The 27,220-nt window shown below is 35.8% G+C and overlaps 1 protein-coding gene across 3 annotated transcripts in view; it reads left to right on the forward strand.

Annotated features, from left to right (window-relative positions):
• The window catches only part of SLC16A7 (solute carrier family 16 member 7), an 88,379-nt gene extending 72,997 nt beyond the window's left edge, over positions 1-15,382 (forward strand). For 2 of the 3 annotated variants that reach the window (XM_072862590.1, XM_072862600.1), the window contains exons 3-5: positions 2,625-2,768; positions 4,373-5,185; positions 7,849-15,382. In XM_072862590.1, coding sequence (XP_072718691.1) covers positions 2,625-2,768; positions 4,373-5,185; positions 7,849-8,120 — 1,229 coding nt within the window. In that variant the 3' untranslated portion in view covers positions 8,121-15,382. Of the gene's footprint in view, positions 1-2,624; positions 2,769-4,372; positions 5,186-5,350; positions 5,451-7,848 lie in introns of all 3 variants that reach the window. The other variant, XM_072862609.1, reaches the window with a different exon arrangement.
• The last annotated feature ends 11,838 nt before the right edge of the window (positions 15,383-27,220 follow it).

A 27,220-nucleotide genomic window follows, 5' to 3' on the forward strand; every position in this document is an offset into this window, starting at 1 on the left:
GTAAGGGTACAATTCAAGGTGCTGCCTGTAGTGAATACATCTGTAAATAGTATGGTCAAATGTTTACCTGCTATGATGCCTCTTTCCTACATTTTTTTTCTAAGGATCAGCAAAGGAACAGTTTAAGTAAGACTACAGCAAGGCAACATTTATTACAGCAGTAATTTGGGGGGAGGTCAGAGTGTTAACAAACACTACACAAATTTTTCATTTACAATTTTGAAATAATTCCATCTCATCACAGGAAAAAGAACTTGAAAATAATTTTTAAAATCATTATTTTCGTATCTTTGAAGTGAAATACTGTTACTGTGTTTAGTAATGATAACAATTAAAACTTTATTTTTTTCAGAAAATTGCCTTTAATTTAATTTATTTTCAAAAATATAAATATTAATTGATATAGGGATGAAACTTTTTGCTTTGAGTTAAACAAAGAGTTCAAGTTAAAAGGGGCTTTTTTGACCCAGAGGAAGTATTTGTATTGTTCACGTATTTCAAAAGGGCTTTCTTTCTAATTCAAACATGAGCCAAACTACTGATTGTCCAAATATAGCTCTATAAATAAAAACATTGTGATTGAAGTTATGCTTCAGCATAGTTATGAGAGCACAAGTTTATTAAGACAGGAGAAGTAAGCATGATATATTTGGGAAGTGTTCGGAGCGTAATTTGTCCATCCTTCATGTTTCACTGCTTTCTCCGTATGGCCTCAAAGGAGAAACCCCACCTCATCACTGTTTGGGTTCCCCCCAAATGGAAATAAAGGAGTGTTAAGTATCCATAATATAAGCTGTCAGCAAAATGTTTTAGTGCTTCATATGTGATTTAAAGTCTTTTCATAAATCTCTGGGCTATTGTATATTTGGTGGGCTATTCCATGCTGTGGAATTTCAAGTCTGTTGGTTTCAATATACGGTTATGCTTAAACTACAGTTCAGTGAGCAGCAGAGCCTGGTCTCCTATGTTTATGTGTCTGTAAGAAGAAAGCCTTCAGTCTGAGCATCCTTTACCTTCCCGGTAAAATAGCCACCCTCTTTGTCCCCTGTGCCCCCACCTACTTTGAATGACACAGCTGCCTTGGCAAGAAGATAGATTGCTTTTACTGGTGGAAAGCTGAGTGTATTGGCCAGTGTCTGTGCTGCCTGGACAGGGGCCTCCTTTTTTAAACAGATGCTGCCCTAGACTTCTTGTGACCCAAGCTATTTAATGAATGCACAAACCGTAAGATCTAAACATCACTCAAATCTTTGCTTTTCAGTCAAGTTAATTTCAAACTGACCTCTGGATTCACAAGCTATTAGAAAAGATGGGCAGGCACAGGGCAACACAATTGTAGAAGCTTATTTCCATAAGGAAGTAAGCTAAAAATCGATCATTTGGCATATGCCTAAGACTTTTGTTGTTGATATGCAAGTAGTAATTAACATTTACAGTACATCCATAATAATACTTTAATACATTTAAGGTAATTCAAACAATGGAGTCTAAAATAACACTGTACCTATGAAAATACACTTTTAAATTTGGTTGGATTTGGCTTTTTCACATCATGGAGTTTCTGGCATTTATTCCTTTAGATATTTATGAAGAGAGAAACTTAAAACTGTTACCAGTACAGTGAATGATTTGCAGTGAAATCAGATGCAGAGCTTGGCATTCCACTTTACGCCAGGTGCCTGCTTTATCTTGAGTTTGAAATTTATTGCTTTTTATTATGGGGGTTTTTTTATTTTTGAATTGGATAAGTTTAGTTATCGCAAAAGCCAAACTATTCGTAATGGTTTGGGCCAAATATAGTGCAGTCAGATGGTATGCAGGTTTACCTAAAGAGCTTTGACAACCTCTTAATCTTGATAGGTAGCACGCCATCTATTCTAGTCACAGTCGTTTAAAAAACATATAACGCATGTCACGCTAAATTGCACACTAGCTGTTTGTTTAGTATGGATGTAATTACACCATAAACTGAATTGCAGTTGAAACTGAAAAACAGACCTGTAGCAATATTTTCAAAGTTTATAGGTCTTTATGCTAAACCAGATCTTAGATATTCCCAGACAACCTGTAGTCATCTTACTGCCCATTAACACTCCTTTCTGGATGACGGAAGGGAAAACAAGCCTCAGGAGCCAGAGATTTACATTCTGATTTGACAGTATTTTTAAGTCTATGTGTAGTTTTAAGTAGGGGTCCAGGACATGCTACAGTATTAAGATCAGTTATTAGTTTGCTTGCCTGAAGATTCGTCCTGCTCTGTGGAGTTTTGATATCTGTCTCATACTTGAAATTCTTCAGTCCTTGCACTTTTAAAACTTCCATTGACCAATCTCAGTATTGATTGCTTGTGAACTGTAACAATCCCTCTTGCTTGTCTGAAGTCTTTAATCTCTTGATCCATCTCCATGACTAATCAATATTTATGTTGTCATGGAGGCAATATATCCACATCCAGGCTCATGTGTCTGCAAACTCACGGAGTGTGTTTGTAAGACAAATCGGTATAGAAACAGCTAGACATTTTCCAGGATGGAAGAATAAGGCATTCCAACATATCCTAAACACAAAGACATGTATGATGGAGTTACTTGTTACCTATTAATGTATTTTCTTTACACCAACAGGTCCCATAAGCAGCATTTTGGTGAATAAGTATGGTAGCCGGCCTGTGATGATAGCAGGAGGTATCCTGTGTTCATTTGGTATGATTGCTTCCTCTTTCTGCAATAGCGTCCTGGAACTTTATCTATGTATTGGTGTTGTTGGAGGTAAGAGTCCTGTTTAAAAGGAATTATTATATTATATTATGTTATATTATATTATATTATATTATATTATTTCTAATACTGTTCTATCAGTGAGCCTTACTGACCAAGAACCCACTGTGCAAGGCATTGGACAAATACAAACCAAGAAGGTAGCAAGATCAGTTCATTTCAGCTACCTGAACTATCTAATCCTTTAAATAAGCTGGTATGATGTTAAATTATTTCTTAGGATATTTCAGGAACAACTGATGATTTTATTCAATAAATGCTGTATGTATGTATTGTTCCACACTGCACTGTAATTATGGTATAAAAATTGATTGGCTCATGACAGCATTTATTACAGTAATTTGTGTAGAATTTCACATTCATTCTCTTAGCTTTCAGTCATGTTGCACTTCAAACAGGGTGGCAGAGGCTAACAGAATTCTAGTAAAAATGCGAAAGCTAGTACCAGCTTTCTGTAGGTTTGTACATACCTGTACTCTCACAGATAAGTATAACAACTTTCAGTTCAATAGCTTTCTGTTTAAAATCTCCCAGGGTCAATCCCCAAATAAAATTATTCATATATCATCAAAGCCCTGGATATTGCCTAAGGCAATGAACTAAAGTGATCATAAAGCCAGTAAATTAAATAACCTCCTTATCAAAAGTTGTGGGGTTTTTTTAAACTACCTCCTCAGAATAAGGAAGGCAAGTGAGGTGAAATATTGCCAGGTAATAAATTAATGAGATAATACTTGTTCCTATATTCAAGCTCATCTTTCTTTATGTTGGGATTAAAGGAGTCCTTCCTAGTTCAGTGATTGTTTCTTAAAGCTCTTATTTTTGTATCCTAAACTTGGTGCTCACTGAAAGAATAAAGTCAGGGTCCAGGAATGGGCCTATCAGAGAAGAAAACTTCTCTCCTGTGCCATCCAGGAGACGCATAGCTACTTAGACCTTATTGCTTAGATGTCTTAATATAGAGAGAAGGCCTAGAGGATCAGCTTACACACTTAGCTGATGTGGGTGGGTGGTCTGCTCCCGTGCATGTCCTCTACAACTCTTCCACCTTTAGTAGTGACTTCCATACCTGGGGAAGTGGAGCTGAATGTGCTTCAAAATTAGCCATTTTAATCTCCACTTTTGTACATAAGTTTGATCTTAAATAGGGCTGGAAATAAGAAATGAGGAGATTTATGCATTTAAATACACCCTGCATTCGTTGTAGCTGAGGTGACATTTAATAACTTTTGTGAAATGAGCCAAGGGAGAATTGCATTATAGCTTAGTAAATATAGAAAAGGTGAGTCAAGGCACTGATACCATCATTCCTTTGTGATTCCCCTGTCTCTATCACTGCTGAAACACAACAAGGAGTTTTGGCTTTTACTGATGTGCTACAGGGAGAATGGCAGAATGCCACCATGACATAGTCTTGGCATTAACACACACGGACAGCAATGAACCTGTATTTCATTCTCTGATGCTAGCTGGTTTCCATCTTCATTGGGAATCTCTGGATTAGATACTGGTCATTTTAAAAAGAACTTGAAAGGGGTGTGATATGTTCTTTAGTGCATGACCTTCAATAATACTGTCTTTTATGTGTTGTTTAGGTCTGGGGTTAGCATTCAACCTACAGCCTGCCTTGACCATGATTGGCAAGTATTTCTATAAGAAGCGTCCCATTGCTAATGGATTGGCCATGGCTGGAAGTCCAGTGTTTCTGAGCACACTGGCACCTCTCAATCAATTCCTCTTTAATGCGTTTGGCTGGAAAGGAAGCTTTCTCATTCTGGGAGGACTTCTTTTGAACTGCTGTGTGGCTGGGTCACTTATGAGACCTGTTGGACCGAAAACAGTCCCTCCTGTGAAAAAAGATGTTGAAAAAGGCACAGGAGATTCTACCTTGCATAAAAACAACAAGAAGTCTTTTTGGCAAACTATGAATAAATACCTAGATCTGTCCCTCTTCAAACACAGAGGTTTTCTGATCTATTTGTCAGGAAATGTCATTATGTTTATCGGTTTCTTCGCTCCAATAGTATTCTTGGCTCCTTATGCCAAGCACAAGGGAATTGATGAATATTCTGCTGCTTTTTTGCTATCTATCTTAGCCTTTGTAGACATGTTTGCTAGGCCTTCAATGGGACTCGTAGCAAACTCCAAGTTTATCCGGCCAAAGATTCAGTACTTTTTTAGTTTTGCTGTCTTGTACAATGGCGTCTGTCATATCTTGTGTCCTCTGGCAACAAATTACACTGGCTTGGTGATATATGCTGTATTTTTTGGGTTTGCATTTGGAATGGTTAGCAGTGTTCTTTTTGAGACGTTGATGGACCTCGTTGGGGCTGCCAGATTTTCCAGTGCGGTTGGACTTGTCACCATTGTGGAATGTTGCCCTGTGCTCATAGGCCCTCCTCTAGGAGGTAAGAATCTCTTTTATTGCATTTTTTCAGACATTACAGCATAATCTTGCAATTTAGTATTGAATTAATATAAACATTATTCTTAATGTTATTTAATGTTTTCTGTGTGACTGGGAATGTACTGTAGCAGCAGTGCACTTCATCAATTATCTTTGCACTTTACAGCTGCAGATCCACATGAGAATCTAAAGGCGTACATTGCGTACATGTGCAAGAGATAGATTAAGAGCATATCTCTACTGGCTCATAAATCCATGTGATAAATGTATGTTTTCCTGATAGCATGTAGTGCTAACTTTGCAGTCTGGATTTATGTGTATTCAGCTCCAATTTGCTCTTTGCCAACACAGTTCTTACTCTCTTGAATTGGTCGAATCCACTGGTTAGTTTTTGTGAAGACCTCACAGTGATTCATAGGTTCTCTAACCTAATGGCAGCTAGAGGAGCACCTGCGAAAATTTAAAATAGCAACTTTAGTTTAGCTACACAGAGAGGATTGGCATTTCTAGAGAGAAGAAACCAGTAGGGAGGTGCCAGAAAGGACAGGGGCTTGCTCAGCAGCCTAGGCAGGGTATGTGCCTGGTGGGATTCCAGCACAGTGCCATGGAGCATTGTGCCCTGGCATGATTTCACACCACAGCCTCGCTCTCAGCCAGTCCTTTAACCCGTTTCTATAGCCAACAGATATGTGTAAGGCAATTCAGAGTGTGAACCATCCTACATTGACTAAAAGATGGTAATGTTGCCAACTTCTCCCTTTTGAGTGTAAGGGGAGCTTAAAGGGAGCCTGGGTGTATGGCTTGGACTATATTTGTAATTTTGGGGCTTCTAGCACCAAAAATTATGAAGAGTCTTATCTGAAGTATTTTCTGCTTGCTAGCCTTTTAGTCAGTATTTAGTAATGCTGTTAGTAAGTTTTATAATCTTAAGGTTTCTGATGTTATGAGACTAATGAAATAGGTGCTCAAATCTTATTGAAAAGTATCTGTTAAATGTTTGTGTATGTGTTGCAGTGTAAGCCCAACAATATGAAAACACAAAGATACAGAGATTACCAGTCTTGTGAACATATACTATACCCACATAAGCAGAGCCACAAAAGTCAGCAAGATTATATGTGCCTAAAACCATTTATAATTATCAAAGTATTTTAAGGATTACTCTCACTATTTGTATGAAAATAGCATTGTTGAGTGAAATTTTAAATATGCCCAAACAATTCCACTCACTTCAGTACAATAATATTTGTACAAGTAAATGTTTAATAGTCCTCAAGATATTCCATATTTCTGTCATCTTTTAACATACAAATTCATTTTGGTAATGGTAGAACAAAATGTATTCTTCTCACACAGACTCTTCCTATGCCACCTAGTGGGGGGACTGAGCCTGTGACCGCTGGAGTCCAGCCTTTTCAGTCAGGTTCTGAAATCAATATTAATATTAACTCTAAAGATATTAAATCTAATATTTATGGAGCAATAGCATATGCAACTACTTATTTTTCAGTATATTAGCTTTGCAGAAGTTTTGAAAAGCATGTGTTTGTGCTATAACTGTATGAATAATTGATTTATCTTGTTAAATAGAGACAACAAAGGGGATGAGCACATAGAAAAGCTAAATTCCAGTTTTGACTAGTTCATATCCTTTAAAATATTATGCTGAAGTAATGTTAATGCAGAATTTAATTTTTAATCATCAGTTTTATGAGACTGCTCTCCGATAAATAACAGTAAATTGTACTATTTACACTAATAGGTGAATTATACAGTTGCAGTGCTATTTGAGTTTTTGCTAATACTAGGCTTGTGAAATAAAGAAAAGACTAAAATAATTTGATGGCTTGTAAATGTGTATCAGGTGAATAGGCTGGCATTATGGCTTCAACCCAGTAAAAGCATCTAAATACATACTAAATTGAAGTGCACAGGTTATCCTGTGAATTTCAATGATAATGTAGCAGAGTTCAGAGCTAAATAGTTGGATACATACAAATGTTGATTTGGCAGTTGGGAAAATTTAGAAAGAATGGCTCACAGAGTGGAAGCACAGTTATATTTTATTTTCCTTGTCATGACCAAATTAAACTCAGAGGTGTAGATGTAATTTTTAGGTACAGGCTTCAGAGTTCAAAAATCAGCAGTTGAGCATGATAGCTGAAGGGAGAAGCCTTTCTATCTCTTTCACCAGTCACAGGAAAGTAAAAATGAAAAGCAAGCAGTTGATGCACAGTGACAGCAGCCTAAAAAGGCACATACCTCTTCATCCTATTGTCTGTATGCAGCCTCCATGAGTGTCAGACAGAGACTCCAAAACAATAGGAAACAAAATTAGGAGGTGAATAAAATAATAAGACAAGGAAAGAATGAAAATGAAAGAACTAAAAGACTGTCTGTCATTATTCGTTAAGCTTTACTTAGTTTTTTCTTCAATATTTTATCACTGTCAGTGATTCCAAAGACAATCGCTAGCTTGACTAATATAGGTTTCATTAGAGTTCCACTATATATGTTAGACCATTTGAACATGTTGAAAATGTTTTTCTGCTCCAACTTCAAAACCAGGCAGTATATAGGTATTTCTCGTAGGGAAAGATCTGGATTGTATTGGGTATTCTATTCTAAAGACTCTTTTTCTCTTTTCTTGTCTTTGTGTTTCAGGTTGGTTAGTGGATGTTACTGGTGAATATCAGTACATGTATTTTGTCTGCGGAGTGATTGTGATTGTGGCCAGTATCTGGTTGTTCATTGGCAATGCCATTAACTACAGGCTTTTGGCAAAAGAAAAGAAGTTAGAAGATGAGAAGCAGAAAGCACAGAAGAATGCTGACTCGAAGGAAGCAGAACCATTAACAAACAATGAGAACGAAGATGCTGCCAGCAGAGCTGATAAAGCTCTTGAAGATCCTTCAGAAAGAGAAACCAATATTTAACCTGCAATATAGCTCAGAAGGCAACATTTATGACTTCCATTAGAAATATGTCTTCAAGACACAGGCCAGGTTTTGTGGTAATAATGATCAGTCACAATATTGGATGGGAACAGATTTTTGCCCTGTGGCAAGACAAGTTAAATTACTATCTACAGTTTATTTATTTCCGTGATATAAAATTGAGATTACAGAGGTAGTGACTCCATGCAAATGAGTCCATCAAACTATGACTCTGGACTATCAAGAGTCAGGTAAACCAGACTATATATAAAGCCTTCCAATGACAAACAATTTTGTTTTAAAAGTATATCTAATGCAAAAGTATCTCTTACTCTTATTTGGGAAGAGACTTTGTGGTCATCTTTAGAGTATTGTTAAAGTCTGTTGAAATAATCTACCCAAACTGTACTTACCACTAATGTTAAAAAGAATATAAGCTTGAAGATTTGTTTCAAAAGAGACAGAGTACCTGAAGGAAGCACACTGAAACTTTTTTCTCTTTTGTATGCCCACTAGATCAAAAAGATACATTATGTCTGTATAAACAATTATTATATGGATGTAAAAGTTAAGGCTAGAAGACGAACAGTTGGTGGGCACCATCTCTAAAATACAATAAACAGCTGAATTACAATATATTCCAGAAGTTGTTTCCTCCTGTGATAGCTGACTACATTGTACTTCAACATACACATTTTGTTCAGACCTCACTAATTCAAACGAAGCTAAAATCTGCCTGTACATAAAAGGATTTAAAACCAAGATTTACATTGCTAACAGAGTGGCAATTAGTTTGTTCGGTTATGTATTCTTGTATGGCTGAAGGAACTGGATTGGACTGTGAAGCCTTCTTCCTAAAGGGACTAGATTCAGAACCTGCTGATCTTAAAAGGATACTTACCCTTGGCTTCTGTGGCCTGAATCAGTTTCATGGCAATGACTTCAAAGTAGACCCTTGGGTTTATTGGCAAGTCATTAGTTGTTTGATGGTCTACTGAGAGGAGATTTAAGGTCTAAATTCAGGTCTTTGCAGACAGGTAACTTTATACCAGTTCTCACCTCCCTTTCCCATGTATTTAGTGAAAAGCTACTTCTTTTTTGTAATGCCAGTTCAAGCGAAAATGCTGCAAGGCACATTGACAGTGCCAGTCTGGAAGCTTTATCATTTTTGTGCAGGGTATTTGGTCTTGTGTCTACAATTTCACACAGACACTCGTATCAATTAAAATGTACACAAATGTTCCTCTTCCTTTAGGCAAAAGAAAGCGTAAGTCTACAATTTCACTTTACAGAAATTAGCATTGCACTTGAAAGCTAAAAGTGCAAGCTTCTGAAGTTATTAAGTGAAATTATTTCTGTTCTATTTGTAGGTGAGGAAAGGTGCTATTCATTTTGGAGAGATGCATATAAATGCCTCAGAAATTGTGAAAATTGAGGGTCTGATTCATAAAACATTTATGCACTGTTTATGCAGGATACACATACATTCAATTCAGGGAAAAGAATATCATTCATTTTAGCCTTCTTTTAAATCTCAAAAAGTTGCAAATATATTGGACAGACAGCTGCCTGTGTTAAACATACTTTGAAGTGCCAATAACAAAAGAAAAAAATTAATTGTAAAATCTAACAAATATGTGAGTGCTTTTAAGAAAGAGTAGTGTTCAATATTATTATTTTCATTCTTCTAAAAATTTTGGTAGTGCTTGCTTCTATTTTGCTGGGTTATCTTCTTATATACTATGAACTTCCACAGTAATGCTGAACTTTTTCATTATCTCAGCACCATTTTGGGGGAGAAACATCATGAATCTACTTGCAGCATGGTACAGAAATTAATACCTACTTTTTACCTAATTATATGCAGGAAAACCAAACACCTTCTACAAGCCCTGTAATTTTATAGGCGCATGATCAACAAAATATGTGCATTTCAGAGTTTTGGGAGAAAATATGGGTTACATGCTCAGATTTGAGCAGTGAACTGTGTAAAGGAGGATGATTTAGTCCCAGTAAAATTACAGTTCCTCTCCCAGCCCCCAGCTTCAGAGAAGAATTAAATACATTTCACCTCCTTCCAAAACATAGCCCTGCCAGCACCCCATGCGGTAAAAGCATTGCTCTGTTTTTCGCTATACAAATGCACAGGGTGAATTCCAGGATCTGTGAAGGCCCTATGTGCCCAGAGCTAGAAAGTGGTGAGGAGTTTCAGACACTAAGCTTTCATACAGTGAGGAATATCAGTTATAAATACTGGATTATGAAAGATGAACTGAAATTTTAGCTAAAGCGCAGTCATCAGGAACATCACTCTGCTCTTGACAGCAAGTGGTAAAAAGGCAGAGATTATTGAAAAGAGATGAATATAGAGGCTGAACCAAAATGACTTAGGCAAAATTCAAGGTGCTTATTATCTCTTTGCAAAAACCAGCATGATTAAGAATACAGGGTAGAAGACAACAGGTGTCAAGTTTTGACTTAAGTCTGTTAAAAGTTTCTGTTGAGTAAATAAGGGACTCAGAAGAAAGATGATTAAAAAAAGACTCTCAGGAAATATGCAGGCAACTTACCTGTTCTATGCAGGATCACAGAATATGATGTAACATGGCATAGGAAATAAGGGAAAAACAAGGTTCCTTGAGCCATAGACATACCTGATCACCAGTAACAAAAATTATGTCACTATCTCAGAGGAGATTAAAATTCATATAAATGCAACCCTCTGCAGAGCTACTACTCTTTCATCTCTGGTCAATTATGTTAAAAAATAATAGGAATGAAGAGCTGCTTTACCATCACTCACCAATGTGCAATTTTTAATCCCATAGGGTAAAATGATGTATCAGGCAACTGGAGCAATATAAAGTATGAACTGAGTCAAGTGAAACATTTCCTTACACCTCTTTCATTACTTTTCCTAATAATACTAGCAACAAAATTAAAAAAAAATCAGAATACTCTTGATATTACTGAATATTAAGGAAGTTAAAATCCAGAGATGAATGAAGAAAATTGGAACCATACCTATGCAAAAACTGCCTGGAATTAAAAAACTGTGTCTTCCAAATAACAGGTCCTAAAGGGGCAATTGCCTTGCATATATAGCTCTTATTTCTAAAAGTATCAATAATAATAAATTGCCTTGAATCAATTCTATACTGAGCAGCAAAGTAGCAAAATGAGTATAACTTGCCTTCCAACCCTTGAATATCGCTCTTACTTGCACTGAGCTGTAATTTGTACTGCAAATCATTTCATCATTACATTTCTGCTTTCAGGATAAGACCTGGGTATATACAATCTCTCTGAATTCCCCTGGTTGCTTTTAATTACCTCGCCCCCAGTCTGGACCACTGCAGGGTCAGGACTGAGAGTTGCCCCTGCTCTACAATCAAGAAATGTACTCTCAAACTTCAAGACATACCAGATGCATCTGTTATGCACTAGGGAGTCTGTAGTCTCTGTCAGTCAGTGCAAGCAAATCCTTAATTGCTCTTAATCTCATTTATACTCATGTATACTTCATCCTCTTAATTTCTCTGCCACAATATCACTGAGCCTAATTATCATCTTGCTCTTATTTGATCAATCAAGAAAAATAAGTCCAAAATTTTAAAATTAGTAGGAAAGGGGATTACATCAATAATATTTTTCCTATTTAACATCAAGGTTAAATTTCAAGTAGTTCCAGAGTAGACATCCAGATATTTTTATCTCTAGGGTTTTTTTGACATTGTACTCTCTAGTAGCTGGAGGGTTCTTCTGTATTGCCCTTTCCAACTCCAGAGAAAGACTTCTCACCAATAATTCTCAGTACTTTTTCAAGAACATATCAAGAGTTCTCCCCTCCCACCTCTCACCATTGTACTGTGGTTGCAAATGTCAGTTCTGTATTTCCATTAAGTTCACAAAAGCATCTTTTTATGTGAAATCCTGTAGCGTAAGTAGTCAGACTACAATCCTTTTATTTCAGGAGTGTGATTTGCGAACTGTTTTGACAGAGTTAGGGAAAGTCTTACTTTATCTTCAAATAGATTTTTTTTAATGGTGCAGTCCTTATGAGAGGAAGTTCAACTTTACTTACTGCTGAAGTAAATGGCAGCAATTTCACTGACATCATGATCCAAAATTCACATGAATTTTAATGGGCTTTTTGCATATCAGCATCCAGTGTGCTTGAAAAACATTTGGCAGTGTGTACATAATTTTTCCTTCCGAAGAACTCTCATTCCTCTTGAAGGTTCCCCAGCCCCACCATGTTCTCCATTTTGATGTAACCCAAATAATTTGGGCCTGGCATGTAGTGACTTTTCTTAATTGCTTTCTTGTCGTTCCTTTTCCTCAAATGCCGAAGCAACATTTTCACTTGCTACTTTCAGGTCTGGATTGTGAGTATTAGTGGGGAGGTATTATTCAGATACATAATAAGCTACAGATACCACATACAGCCAGATTTGGGGCAGCCGTCAGGATTTCACTAAACAAAGCCAGTGACCACTTTTATAGACAAACATGCTGTAACTGATACTGACAATTTTGCCTATAACAAAATTGAATTGAGGCAACTTTTGTTAGTTTCTCTATAGAAGACTATTTTTCTACTCACAGAGAGGAATATAAAGGGAATTTTTTAATAATTATTTTCCGGGATGACATACCAATTTTAACAAGGCTGTCTGTATTTTTTTGGGGGTGGGTGCTTTTCTGATATTTGTGCATATATATATATATATATATATATACGAAGTGTTTGCATGTATTATCACCTTTTTGATCACAATTTGCATAAGCATTGCTATGTAATTTCAACATAATTTGCATGTTGTTGTTTTGCACTTCAAATTTTTCTCGTCATCTACCTCTCAATTGAAGTTTGGAGACTTGCACGACCCTGGAAGAATGCAGTTAACAAAAAGCATAATTATAAAACCTGTACAGACTATTGGAAAGTCTCCCAAATATTTGAAGCTACTTACATTTCTATTTTTAAGGCAGTACATATTATGACCAAATTGTTGTATCAATTGGCATAGCTTTATTAAATCTAAAGATTTAACCCATTCCAATGTAGTTTTTACATCACTGAACTCGTATAAAAACTCATTGTGTCATTTAGATATCCAAAGTCTACTGCCCTTTCTGTGAGATGCTGGCCCTCCTTTTTTTTTGGTTTTCTTTCAATTTCTGAGTTAGTGGAAGTAATTAAATGGAAACATTACATAATTAATACATCCAAACAGTTTTTAAAAGTATTACAGAATACTTTGCATTTTGCATCCCTGAAAAAAAAGTTTCTTTGGTTTAGAAATAATACAGAATTTTAGCTTACTCGCCCTTTTGTGGGGCAGTTGAGGGAGATGGTCAGAAAATGTTGGACTGGAGCCAAGGAATAATGATTGTTCTTCATCTGCTCTTTACAAAAACAGAGATGATTGTTTCTTCAGAGATATTCTTCTTTTTAGTCTGCAAACCATTCTTGCCTTCTAGGACCTAGTACAAAGTCCACTGAAGCCAACATAAAAAACCTTTCAAAGTCAAAGAGCTTTATCAGACATTGGAGGTGCTGTGGCTTCAGTGGGGGCTTCAGCCTTATTTTCTCCATATCAAATCTCAGGAGTATCAGATATAACACACCAAATGCAGGTTTTGTTGCAGCTGGCAAATTTAGCTATGCCTGCATAATATTTCTAATGAATCAGTCCCTAAATTAACGCACAATATGTATTATTTTAATAGCCTATGTAAATAAAAAAAAGTCAAATATAAACTCTGAATGTAGATTACAGAACATAGAGGATATATTTAAATAAATATCCGAACAAATCTGTTTAACCCCAAAGGAAATGATCTATTTCCTTTCAAGCCTTCTTTCAGCAGTTTATAATCTTCATTTTTGTTATTTCCAGAGAAAATGGTTTATGTCTTTTGGGAATGTATATATAGATTTATATATAAGGGAATATATATGCATATGTGTGTATGTGTGTATACATGTATTCCCCTATATACAAAACTCTAATTTATATATATTATATATATTTATGTATATATAAAATATATATAATGTCTTAGAGTAAGTTGCATACTGTGCCTGATAAATGAAGCATATTTGTAAGCAGATAAAAGACTTCAGCAAATGACAGAAAGATTTAAAGGTTTTCTATCAGAGTATATCTTATTATTTTTCTGTTTCTGCTGGTTTTATTTATATTAGAAATTCATTCAGAAAACAGCAATATTACATAACACTGGTATATCAGCCATGACTCAGTTCAAAGTGGCCTAAGATCACTGAGAATTTGCATTGTTGTTAGACTGTAAAACGTACAGTGTTGGTGGAGGAGTTGGTTGGTTGGTTTTGCTGTGGAAATATTAACTAGATGATCTCTGAACAGACTGCAATACATAAGCTGAGTTTTCATCTATTGTAGTATGTATGACAAGATCATATGAGGTATCAAGGGACATGATATTCTTGTAAAAAGTATGGAGAATGAGAATACTCAAGGCCCTGCAAACAATATTCCTGTTAAATTATTATGGGAAACTCTCCAGAATACTAGGCTCTAAAACACTGACAATTTTTCATACCTTTTCCTGGTTTTGATTTTGTTGTTTTTTTTCTGCAAGTAGGCAAGCCAGTGAAAAGTCTACATTTGTCTCTGACTCTTTAAAAGTTCTATGTTAAAGTTATTGAGAGATTTTTTCAGAGTGGTACATAAAGCACTTACATAAATACCCTTCCTGAAGTGTGACATAGGTGCATTTTCCACTTATAGCCTACTTGGAAAGTTCCCCATATCTGCAGTCTACCAACAGAACTTGGTATTGCTATGCAATAATTAAACATGCAGTAGCCATTGGTTTTGACTAACAAATTTTTTTCTTCTTTTTTGTATTTTGCAGTACTGTACGGTTTTTACTTGAATATATTGGCTAGATTTTTTTTTTTTTTTGACAATCATTTATTAGCTAGAGGTGCTATTTATGTTCCAAAGAGATCTGGGTGAATGATAATATTCTCTTTCTAGATGCCAAATCCTTTTTTTGAACTGACAAAATTCACTGTTCATAATGTATATTAACCCTGTAAAATGCTTATGCACTGCATTACATTGTATTTAAATGCATACTTGCTCATTAACTTCTATTCCAGGCTTGTACTAGTGTCTGATATGTCAAGTTTGTCCATATATATTTATGGAAAATTACAAAGAAAAAAGTGTATGATAAACAATTGAAAAAAAAAAAGAAAAATTAAAATAAAATTTCCATGTAAAGTTTCTGAAAGGATGTAAATGCTGGTTTTTTAGACTCTTTAATAGTAAGTTCTTTACACTTTTAAAGTGTGCAAATATTCATAGATATATTAATTGATTCACTATTCAAATGTAGCTAAGATCACAAAATCACTTCTTCTTGCATACAGAAGCAGAACTGGAAGATTTCCTGTGTAGGAAAGATACTACCAGCAGCAGAACGTGCTACCAGACCCTTGCTTCCTAATTCCACCATAATTATGATTTAATCTCATACATTACTCAAATACCATCTGGACACCCAGGATTTTTCCCCATTACTCTGATTGGGATGGTTTTGTATATTCCATGTACGTGCAACATCATTCATCACTAATACTCGTCTTCATACAGAAGAGGAATTTATCCACATGGCCTGAAATAGTGGATGTAGATGACTCTTTCTTCTCATCTTTCTAAGCATTCCCAGATGCTATGTATTTGTTAATTGACTTAAGGTTATGATTGCTTGCCCCAGTTAAATTGGTGTTTATTTATAGAAAGTGATTGGATATTTAAAATTAGAGATATTAAGGAAATATTAGAGATAATATTAACATTAGAGATACTAACATCCTTTGCATGCTATCTACACACCTTTTACACAGAAGCACAATAAGCTACTAGGAAACAAATGTGTAAAAGATGAACTGTTGAATAAGAAAAAATAACTTTGTCCATGAAAGCAAATGGTCTTTATTTTTAGATTTCTAATAACTATAAAATCTATTTTCAAATATTGTTTTCTGTAATCTTCTTGCTATGGACGTGTTGATTCAGCTACCAGCGTATGTTTAGATTTTGTTTAGAGTCTAGCCCCTTGTAATATTTGCATATTTGAGTATTTGTAATATTCATAAATAATCAATTTTCAGGCATTGACCAAGCAAAATTAAGAATAAAGTTAAAAATACATAGTGGTAGAATTGTCCCTTTGGCACAATGAACCAGGTATGATAGTTAACCCTGCTCAAAGACATGGTTGGTACCACTTACATGCCTAAAGATACGTTGCTTTACTGAATCTCATTGCACGAGTAAAATACATTGCTGATTAATAGACAATGAATTCAGAAAAATCATACCTATTCCTGAGGGTTTGTATTTTGATAGTTCAGTGGCAAGATGGATGGAGACCTCAATCTGTAGTTTGTCTCTAAGGTCAGCTGTTACTATGTTTTCCCACAAATGGTATTTTATTCTAGTAATGGGCCCTTTTAACTCTACTGGTTATCCCAAATTGAGTTAATAGGTTACATTTACCACTGCAGCTCAGCAGTAGTCAATTCCACAGTTTTATTCTTCTGATCAAGACTTAAAAGCGTTGCCATTCAGTAAAGTACCCAATACATAATATGCATATACTATAATACATATAATATAATTATATCCCTAATAGTATGTATGTGAACATTTATTTTTCCTCATGCCTCCTCTTCATACACCCTAGTATGCATGCATTTGCCATAGCACAATATGCTTCAGTTCATCTTCTTAAATTGAGATAAGACAATCCCCTAGAGATCAGAGATACAAAATTTATTGTTTAAATATAAAATCAGAATCATAAGCCAAAGAAAAATATATGGTATATATTGTGTATTAACGAGATACACATAATTGGTGATTGACATTCACTGGTTAAATAAGTAGTTCTATTTTCATTAAGTGACTTAATTTCCAGCATCTGGTGACACCAAACTGTAAGTATATCCCATAAGGGAACAAATATTTGGTTAGAATATATCCACTCCTTTGAACAACTGTTTTTCTCATAGAAACTTCCTACAGGATCCTATTGTATAATGTAATAATGTTTTCACCTCAAACCTGAGATATAAAGACATGATTCTGCTTTTCTTTGACTAGCATGAAACTCAGTCTTGTAGTCTTTTCTGTACAAAAGAACTCTTGAGCTAATCCGCAGTTCCACTGTTTTTCTCACAAGATATAAAAAAAGATGATTTACCTGGAGAAAATCCAGAAATGCTCAGGCAGAATGATATTTTAAGGACACTTAACGCACTTTTTGTCCATTAGCACAGATGGATCTTAAAACATCTGGAACTGTACTTTCTTCAATTCAGTTTAAAATTTTAGAATTGCAGATTCCAAGTTATTATTTGCAAATTACCTCAAATCAATATTTCAAATTAGTATATCTGAAAGAAAAGTAAGTTGTAAAAACTAATATTAATTTATTTTCTTTTTAGTATTTTGTCAAAATTTAGAGTAAATGGGCCTGGAAGGTAATTAAGTTACTTCCCCTCTTTCATGTGCTCTTCTCCTCCTAACTTTTTCACTCATCCTGACCATGCTGAAAAAATATCCATCAAGTAAAGTAATTTATTTTACCTGCTAAACATGCATCTTCCTTTGAAAAAGTTACACCTAAACAACAACAGTAAGTAAAATAAAATTTGGGGGGAAAAAAAAAGTTATTTTCCAACCATTTGGAAAAGCAAAAACTCTCAGATCTTATGTGATAAAAAGCATCTCTGAGAAATTTCTTGGAAATGGCCAAGTCTCCATAAAGAAAAAAATGAATCAAAATGCATGACTGGAGGAGATACTGTTCAGCATTTGTAGATATCATCCTAAAATCTTGCACATATTGTTTCAATTAAAGATAGAATTAGATGCTAATGTCTGGAAATTGTCAATTTTAATTTGGGTGCTTTTAAGCAGTAGTATCTATGAAAGGGTTTTGTTTTGTTGCAAAAGCTATGCATTTTCTTTCTTTTGATATGTCTATTTTCTTCTGAATGTAATTATATTTTTTCCCTCTGGAAATTGTGTAACTGTAGTAAATCAAGCAATATATATTTTCTCTATAAAACTGTGCAAGTTTTATTGTGACAGCAGAAGAGTTTTGGTGCCTTCTATACCAACTATATACAGTCCCAGTCAAGTCTTAGGGCTGTTCCCCTTCCTACTTCCGCTTCATATGATTTGTCATAAGCTGGAAATGAGCACAATCTATTTGAACACTTCAACATCTATGAAATTGGAATGGGAAATTTGCTAATGCCACTTTCCTTGTTTCTTAATTTAAGACACACAGAAGTTCATCAGCACAAACTATTTTGGTTTTATTGTCCTCATCAAAGTTCATGGAGACCTACAAAAACCACAAGCATTTAATAAAACTCTTTATGTGTTATTTGAATTCTGAGCACAAAAGCCATGTGAAATATTTAGGAAAATGTGTTATTCAAACGTCTTAAAACTCTCAAAAGTTTCTGTTAAAATAAGTTTAAACTGAATACTAATAGAAAATAGTTGTCTTACATAATCTGGTTCAGATATCCATAGCTTGTATGTGCTTGTGTTTTCCACAAAATTATTTTCAGAAATGGTCCTGTAGGACCCTAAAGCTGTAGCTAGGTACCAAAAGAAATGGCAAGTTTTCTGAAATGTCACACATGTATCTGTTTTCACTGACAAAGAGTTTATTTTGGAGGAACAGTGATTCATTTTGCCAACCATCATAATATACTCTGATTAATAACTGCAATTCCAGTTTGGCCTGAATGATAGATGAGTAGCAGTTAGGCAGTGTAATTATTCAGTTCAGTCACTGAACTAAATAATTGGGCAGAAATGGTTGAGGTTGAACTGAAGGGGTTTTTTTCCCCTCATAGAAAAAGTGTTTCTGTGCCTTAATCGCAAAACAAAGCTTTTTGATTCCATTTTAGACCTTCTGAATGGAAATAAAGGTAGAGTTGGATACCATTTATGAAACAACAGGATTCAGCAATGATCACATTATTCATCAGACATACAGAGAGACAGATTCAGTTCTTTCTTCTGCCTGACATGAATGAAGCCATGATTCCCTCTTCTAAAGCTGCTGGGGATTCAGGAGTGAGTTGCTGTCCTGCTGATAATTTTTACTGCCGCAGAGACTGGCAATCTTTTGTTCCATTTCGCGTGGCAGCACTCTAGCACCTGGACTATACATCTTCCAACAGCAAATATTTTATGCAAAGTGAAACAGCACTAATAAAAGAAATTGCTAATACCTCCAAGCCAGAAAAATCCTATGGAATTGTTTTTGGGGAATATCATAGGAAATGCATTTGTTTGAAAAGATACAGTATCCATAGCTTTTGAAAGACTGAAATAAAGTAGATTGGCATTGATAATCTCGTCTTTCTTTTTACTCAGCTGATGTCCACTGCAAATAAAAGGTTTTATTGTTGGGTATTAATAAAATCCACAGTCAGCTGTTTTGTGGTAACATGGACACTGGGTTTGTTGTATCAGAGGTGCAGTCTGAATTGATTGAAAATGACTCCCTCACAGAACTAGGTTTGTCTTCCCATCCTCAAACGCAGAGGCTCAGAAGTTCAGTCTGGATACAAAAAGTAACTGAAAATGGGAAATAATGCCCCAAAGTATCAATTATTTTCCAAGAAAGTTAATCTTTCTGGCAATATTTTTCCCACAAGTAACAGTGTCACTAAATGGTCTTAATTCTAGATTCCACTCAGGTTTATTAAAGCAAGATTTTGTCTTAAAATTAATCAAGTGAAAAGATATTGAAAACTCATTCTTAAATTCTGCCTTAACAGCAGCAGCAACCTGGAGATTCAGTGCAGCTGGCAGAGGGTGGCAAGTGGGCTGTTAACAGAAGTATATAGTCCCAGGGGCTCAAAAGTGTGACATATTTAATTGCCCTCAAGGATTTGAGATTAACAGGAGTTTGCAGCTCTGTTGCAACAGAGCTTTGCAACAACCCTGAAACACCCTGGAACCATTTACAACTCCATTTAGTGTATCAGTTAATAACTTATTCCCACATCTGTGTCATCAGACCCGGCAGTGTGTTTTCTGTTTACCGAAGCAACAGTCACTGAGAGGCCTCTACGATAACCTTTCTCTCACCTTTCTCCGAGTGCCGACCAGACAGCTGAATATAGAGCCTGGGGTGGAAATTGCTTGCCTCACACTTTTTGCACGTTCTCCAGCTTACAGCTAAGCATCCACAATACACAACAACTAAACCATGCCTTACTTCAGTGCTGCAAGGTGCTCAGTTCAGGGGCTCATCTCACTGGATTATGTCAAGAAGTATCTGTTTTGAGCAGAGTCCAGGTTCTTCCTCACTCTGCCAAACCATATCAAGGGATGACCACAAAACTTTTAGGCTGCACAGTTTGTGTGGTTCTTTCTGTGGTAGTTGTAAGCATCAGTGTGCATTAATATAATCCGCAGGAAAAATGTAAAGTTTTTAATTTAGGGACTTCTCTTTCTGATGGATTTTGCTGAAAACCTTAAGAACCTTACATGGAATCAATCAAAAAGCTTTAGTAATAGATTTTTCCACTTCAGGATGCCTGTCCTTAGGAGGGTTTCTCTGTCAAGAAATTTTCAGTCACTTTGGAAAAATACATTCTGGAATAATTTTTTTGACCAAACACATGTGACTGTGAAAATTACAAACAATCCCATGCTGGAAGTATCTTTGGGTGGGTGGAAGGAACACAAAAAACCTTCCAATATAAAAAGACTCAGATATACCACATTTGGGAGTCTTCCACTCCTGAAATCTTTTCTCTGTTGATACAGACTTTATGGGAAAGTTTGTATATTTAGGGAAAATTTTAAAGGGAAATTTTCCCTTTAAAATAAGGTCACAGTATAAATAAAAATAAATTAAAATCCAAGATAACTGGAATTTGTTTCATATCTGTCCTATGGATTATTTTAGGAAATTTCCAAGCATCTTTCTGGACTTGATTTGTCTCTATTTTCCTATGTTTCTAAGCATACAAGAAATTATGTCTAGAGACCTTTGCAAAGAAAGTGAAACCTATGAATTCAAGGTGTAATATCAGTAATTACTAATATTTTTATGTTCTCAGAACACATACTGTTTTCCTTGTCACCTTTATAGCGGGTGAAGAACCACTTCCCCTGTTACAGAATTGCAGGCAATAAGTTCTCAGCATGAGGTTGTTAGCATCCCTGAAGAAAGAGTACCACACAGCTACTCACTTTCTAACACCTCTGGCCTAGAAATAACTTCATAGTTCAGCAAAACTCAAAGCCACATATTAAATTAAAGGCAACTGATTCTCTACTCAGCTGCTTATTTCTAGGTGGGTTTTATTACCATAGGAAATAATAGATATGGACACTTGTAACAGTGCTAATGGATTAGATGCTAAAGAACATATAAAACTCTGTGAAGCTAAAAATATAAATCAAGCACCAGAGTTTCGGGAACAGTATCTAATCTGTATGAAAAGTCATCTTGCTCACAGCCACCGTATCTCCTTTTCTACTATGAAAACAAGCATCTCTAAGTCCAGCTGGTTACCCCTACATTGTATTAATTGTTTAACATTACACAGCTTTGTGGACCTGCAGAGGCTGTGGAGCAAAGGGAAGGTCCATTCAACCTTCTACTCCCTTGAGCATTCTTAGGTGCTGTGTTGAAACACAGACAGCTCCTTTTTGTCACCACTGGTTGAAGAGAAGGTCATATGCTGCTAAGCTGGTATAACATGTTCTTTCTCCACTACTTCTTTTCCTCCATTTGACAGGATAAGGCATGCTCTCTTATAGTTCCCAGTCTGGAAACAGGATGCAACAAAGGGGAAAGGCTCTGTTTTCCCAGTAACATGTGAGTAGTGCCTACCCTAAAAGCTAGTAAGTGGAGTCTAGGAGCTAGTCCTTATCTGGCCAGCTCTTCTCTCACATTTTCCTTTCACAAGGGCTTTCCAAATGCACTGTTGTGTCTCTCGAAATGCTCTCTAACTGAAAATATACGTGATTGCTGCTGAGTAGGAATAATCTTACTGCAATATGGTTCTGCTACCGCGTGACAGGTTGTGACATATTATGTTGTAGCAATTCAGTGAAACATCTACGTCACAGCAACCACTTGCTTCAAGATGGAGTAGATCACTTACATCTCTGCTAAGATATCATCCACATCATCTCTGTTGTATCTGCTATCCTTAAGCCTGGCTGATCCACATCACCAAACAAATAGCTCTGTAAACCACATTGTATTTTGCTGTTTCCATCCACCTGAAACAATTACCTCCTGTACAAAGGTGAGCAACTTTGAAGACAGTGTGTGTGAGGAGTCCTCACAGGCAACATATGGATTGATGCACTTCAAACTAGCTTCGGACTCTTCATTAATAAGGCTACAAGGAGAGAGGAGAGAATGGGGAGGTCTTCTAGCGCTACATGCTGTGATTGCTTCAGCTTTACCAACCTACATATGTCTGTACATGTGGCTGTGAGACAGTCATAAATGAGTTGCCTGTTGGGACTCTACAATGAAGAAGACAGTGTATTCTCAGGATCAGGGAATAAGCTGTTCTCCAAAGCTTTCATTTCAACAATACAAAGACAAGGAGAAGGGAGGAAGGAAACAATGACTGCAATCCACAAAGGGTATGGTCAGCTCTGTTTGTTTCTTGGTTATTGTCTGATTTATGAAGTTCAAAGTGTAGCAGTCTCTTCACTTCAGTTAACAATAGTGTTTCTGAAACTCTTTGTGAACTGACGAAAATCACAATCAGCCTCCTGCCTTCACTTGCATTACATGACAGTGACTCACAGGTGCAACACAGAGTTTCTGCCTGCTGTGATGTAATTCTGAATGGTGCTTTTTATTTAAAAGATGATTTCCACCACATTATAGAAGAGTTGGAACAAACAAACCTCTGAGAAGCTAGTTTATGGCCGTCTACAGTTAACCTTTTAATACAGAGCAAGAATGAACATGCCCATTCTGATGTGCATCTAAACCTAGCATTGGATTTACAACTGAATTTCTGAATACGTATGAAGACCTAGGGTCTTCATGGAGCTCTGCAAACTTCAGTCTTGTCCAACAGTTTGTTGCTTGATTGCAACCTCTTTTAAATGAGTTGGTGATTCTCAGCTGGAGATGTCAGGAGCAGCTTTGAAAATAGCAGCCATATGTTTCATTGACAAAATGAAGACAAAAGAAAGACAAAAGACAAAAGAAAGAAAGAAGACAAAAGACAAAAGAAAGAAAATAATTTGCTTCAGAAAGCAGCTACTTCTCAGGGTTATTTACTTGGTCCCTTTTACATTTAACAAAAAAGGTCAGACAAGTTTTCACTCAGCACTAAAAAAAATTTCTCGTCCCAATCAAATAATATAAAATCCCAGTACTGAATACAGCTTTTATAGCTCTTCACTTTCATTTACTCTAGCATGTATGCGTGAAAGTTCATAGGAATCTTCTGTACTGAGTATATACTTCCTGTGGAGCTCTCCAGGTAACTTTCAGCTGAATTTCCATTTGATTAATTTCAGTTTTAAAATATTAATTATTAAAAAAATGTTTCATATTTCAACTTTTAAAGATTTCCTGCTCATAGGGAACAATCCTCATTTAATTCAGGCAGTTTCTCTATATTCATAATTAACTGTCTATTTTATATTTCATCTCCTTAAGCTCTTCTGTTAGGAAGATTATTAAAAAAAAGAGTATATATGAAAGTGTCAGAAACTTAGTCTGCTTGCACTGATCAGTAAATGAGATCTATCCTTATAATCTGAGTCATCAAGAGAATCTTCTCAGAAGATTAAAGGAGTGGCCCTGAAAAAGTTCTGGTAATCGAAGTCGCATAAAGTCAAAAAGCATACTTGCTGCTCTGTTCATGAAATCCATACTTTAACAAAAGAAATGAAAGGCATCCTTGTCTTTTTCAAACTTCAAGGCTGCAGCTTAGAATTGAGCTGAGGAGAATAAAAATTTAGGTTTAAGCCTTTAAAGAGTGATTCAAGTCTTCCTGTAAGAAATCCAGTTGGGGCTCTACATCTTTTAAAATAGTTTGAAAAGGCATACTCAAGTACAACAAATTGTACACACTACCAAAAAAATGTATTTAAAGCTCATCAAAGGCCAGGTTAATGTGCTGAAGCAACTCTTTATGCAATCATCTGAGAATTTTTTATTTTATGGCTGTCTACATCTTTCTGACCCTTCAGCATGTCTCTGTTAACCTGATCTTCCAGTGTGCTGCCCATTTGCACAAATACCTGTGCAAAGTCAGTAATCCCCCAGTTCTGATTCTTTTATTTCCATGGCATTATGGAAAACGTCTGCATCATGACTCTCATCTAGCAATAGCTTCCTTGCACCTCAGTGGTATATGCTTTTCCCTGAAATTTCTTGGCTTATTTCTGCTAGATATTTGTATTCAGCGCTGTGAGGGAAAAATAAATTGTTGACAGAATGCAAGAAATAGTTTGAAAAATAAGATTACTCTCCCAGAATTAAATGAGATTTGACTGGTATATAAAAGAGAGATGTCACCTGATATTTGATCATTTGAGGAGCTCACCATGTAAATCATACATCATCTAGAGCTTTCCAAGCCTGGTGCTAAAAGCTGTGAATTTGTCACAAATAATTTGGGGGAAAATGAGAGGATTTGATGTGTCACATGTCTAAACTGTGAAACTGATTGAATATATACAGAAAAGTGAAAGCATGTGTTAAGCAAAAATAGATCCAAGTAAAACTGTATCCATAACACTTGATTAAATAATGCTCTTTGAGAACCCAGATCCTCGTCTGATGTAAATCAGTACTATTACTATAATTTTGCATGCCACAAGCATAGTGTATTTCTTTTTTCAGATGAGTTTTTTCCTGCATAATAATTGCACTCAGCTCATAAGAAAAAGAGCAAAGGTTACACCACAAGTTTTATCTAGAACAATGAAATTTGATGAAGGAATATTTTTCAGTCATAGTAGAAAGAATTCCAAGAAAATAAATGGAGCTCTTAGTCTCCATGAGCTCAATAACTAATTCCAACATTTTCACTAGAAATGCATTAGCTACATCATGACTATTTGAAAATAACTCTCTACTAGTGTATTGCTAGTATTTGATACCTCAGTCATTTGACACATCAGGTCACTTTTCTCCTTCTTTTCATTAATTCTAGAGGGGGATTTCTGCTGTCCTCAGTTCTCTAAGTAAGGTGAGACTAATTACTTTTTAGAGATGTCTGTCTCTTCCTGCACACTGTGACTGTGGAATACCTGTCCCTCTCCCTCTCCCTCTCCCTCTCCCTCTCCCTCTCCCTCTTCCTCTCCCTCTCCCTCTCTCCTCTTTCTCTCTCCCCCCTTCCTTCTCCCTCTCCCTCTCTCTCTCCCTCTCCTCCCCCTCCCTCCCTCTCCCTCACTCCTTTTCTCCCTGTAAAATTTAATTTTTCTTCACACTTTAGGTTTCAGTGAAAAAATACAAAAAATTGTTTTCATTCATCATCAACAAAAAAATCAACAAAAGCCTTATCAACATGAAAAGTCCTGTAAGAACTATTTTTTTAGCAAGCAGTAAAACCCAGTATTATCATAAACCTGGTTTACCCCTGGGATATGGCTAAATCAGGCTGAGGTTCATACATTTATTTTTCACAGAACCTGGATCCTGATGGCACAGTCTTCCTGAACTGTTTTTACTCTCATCAGGAATGGTCTAATGGATTTCAGAGTACAGTGATAACCAGCACCAATGTGATAGCAGAAGCCTGGTCTAGGGGTCTTTTTCCCTATAACATTAGTGGCAAGCAGAGGAAATGATGTAATAACCTTCACATTGCTTCTGTATCTTTTGAACATCATCATGTTTCAACTCTTAGTTTTTTCTTGGCCCTAACTAGATTCAATATTAATATTCAGCAGTCTGAGAGGAAGTTATGATATGATATGCTGACTTATTCCTGTGGAAATATTAAACTGTAGCCCTACTATTTGTTTGCAGCTTTACTATTCCCCATAACTTTAGCAGGGAAAGGGATGGATGTAGATTCCTTACTTTATTACAAATAATTCTAAAATTCAAGACAAGACATAAATATGACTACTGAAGAGTAATGACTATGGCATTTGCTTCTGTATTTTCACATTAATTAAAGTACATATCTTTATACGTAACACAATATTGAAGGTAAAAATGTAGAAATTAAAACTTTTCTAAAAAATAAATCAAGCTAGAATTCATTCATCACTCTTATGTAGTAAGAGAAAAGTATGTACATTTTCTGACAATGTCTCTGGCTGTATCTTAAATAAACAATACACTGTTTACAGAGGAAATTTCTGTTGATAAAGCCAATTAAAGCAATCAAAATCAGGAACATTTAGACCTGGACTTTGAGCTGACACTCCATTTCACTGACTATGTCTTTGTCCTCTTTATGTTTTTTAAACTCAGCAACAGAAGATGCAGCTGGACAGTCAGCCCACATATTCTAGCTAGGCTGGGAACACTAATCAGGTTCCTAACATTTTTAAAAACTAAAGTAGCTGTAATTGAGGTAATACATTGATAATCTAGAGACAAAGCCATTAGCACAGCTGTCCAAGGGTCAACAAATGGGAACTGCTGCATCCTGTGTGTTTTGAAACTAATCTGCCTAATTGGCTCATGGAGTCTCACTTCAAAGATGTACTTTTTGTGACAAAAGACACATAATTACTAAGTGTGAGACTGGGTCAGCCTTGGTGAGGAACAGAAAGAAAACCAAAACTGCTTGGAACCATATCTAGCCTCTTTGTCACTAAAGAACTGACTGAAATCTGTGTATTTCAATCTTTTCCAATTTGTATTCTTCCTTCTCTCACAGTCATGTTGTTATGCTTGCCTATCTCTTTTTTATTGCTTTATTTTTGGACTTCATCTTCCCAACTCTGCAAGCGTGTGCTGTTCTTTACTATAATATCTCATATATTAAAGGAAAATAAAGGTAATTATTGTTTCCTCCTGATCATCGGTAAGAATAAGAT

Source organism: Ciconia boyciana, chromosome 1, assembly GCF_034638445.1.
Source record: "Ciconia boyciana chromosome 1, ASM3463844v1, whole genome shotgun sequence".
Lineage (NCBI taxonomy): Eukaryota > Metazoa > Chordata > Aves > Ciconiiformes > Ciconiidae > Ciconia > Ciconia boyciana.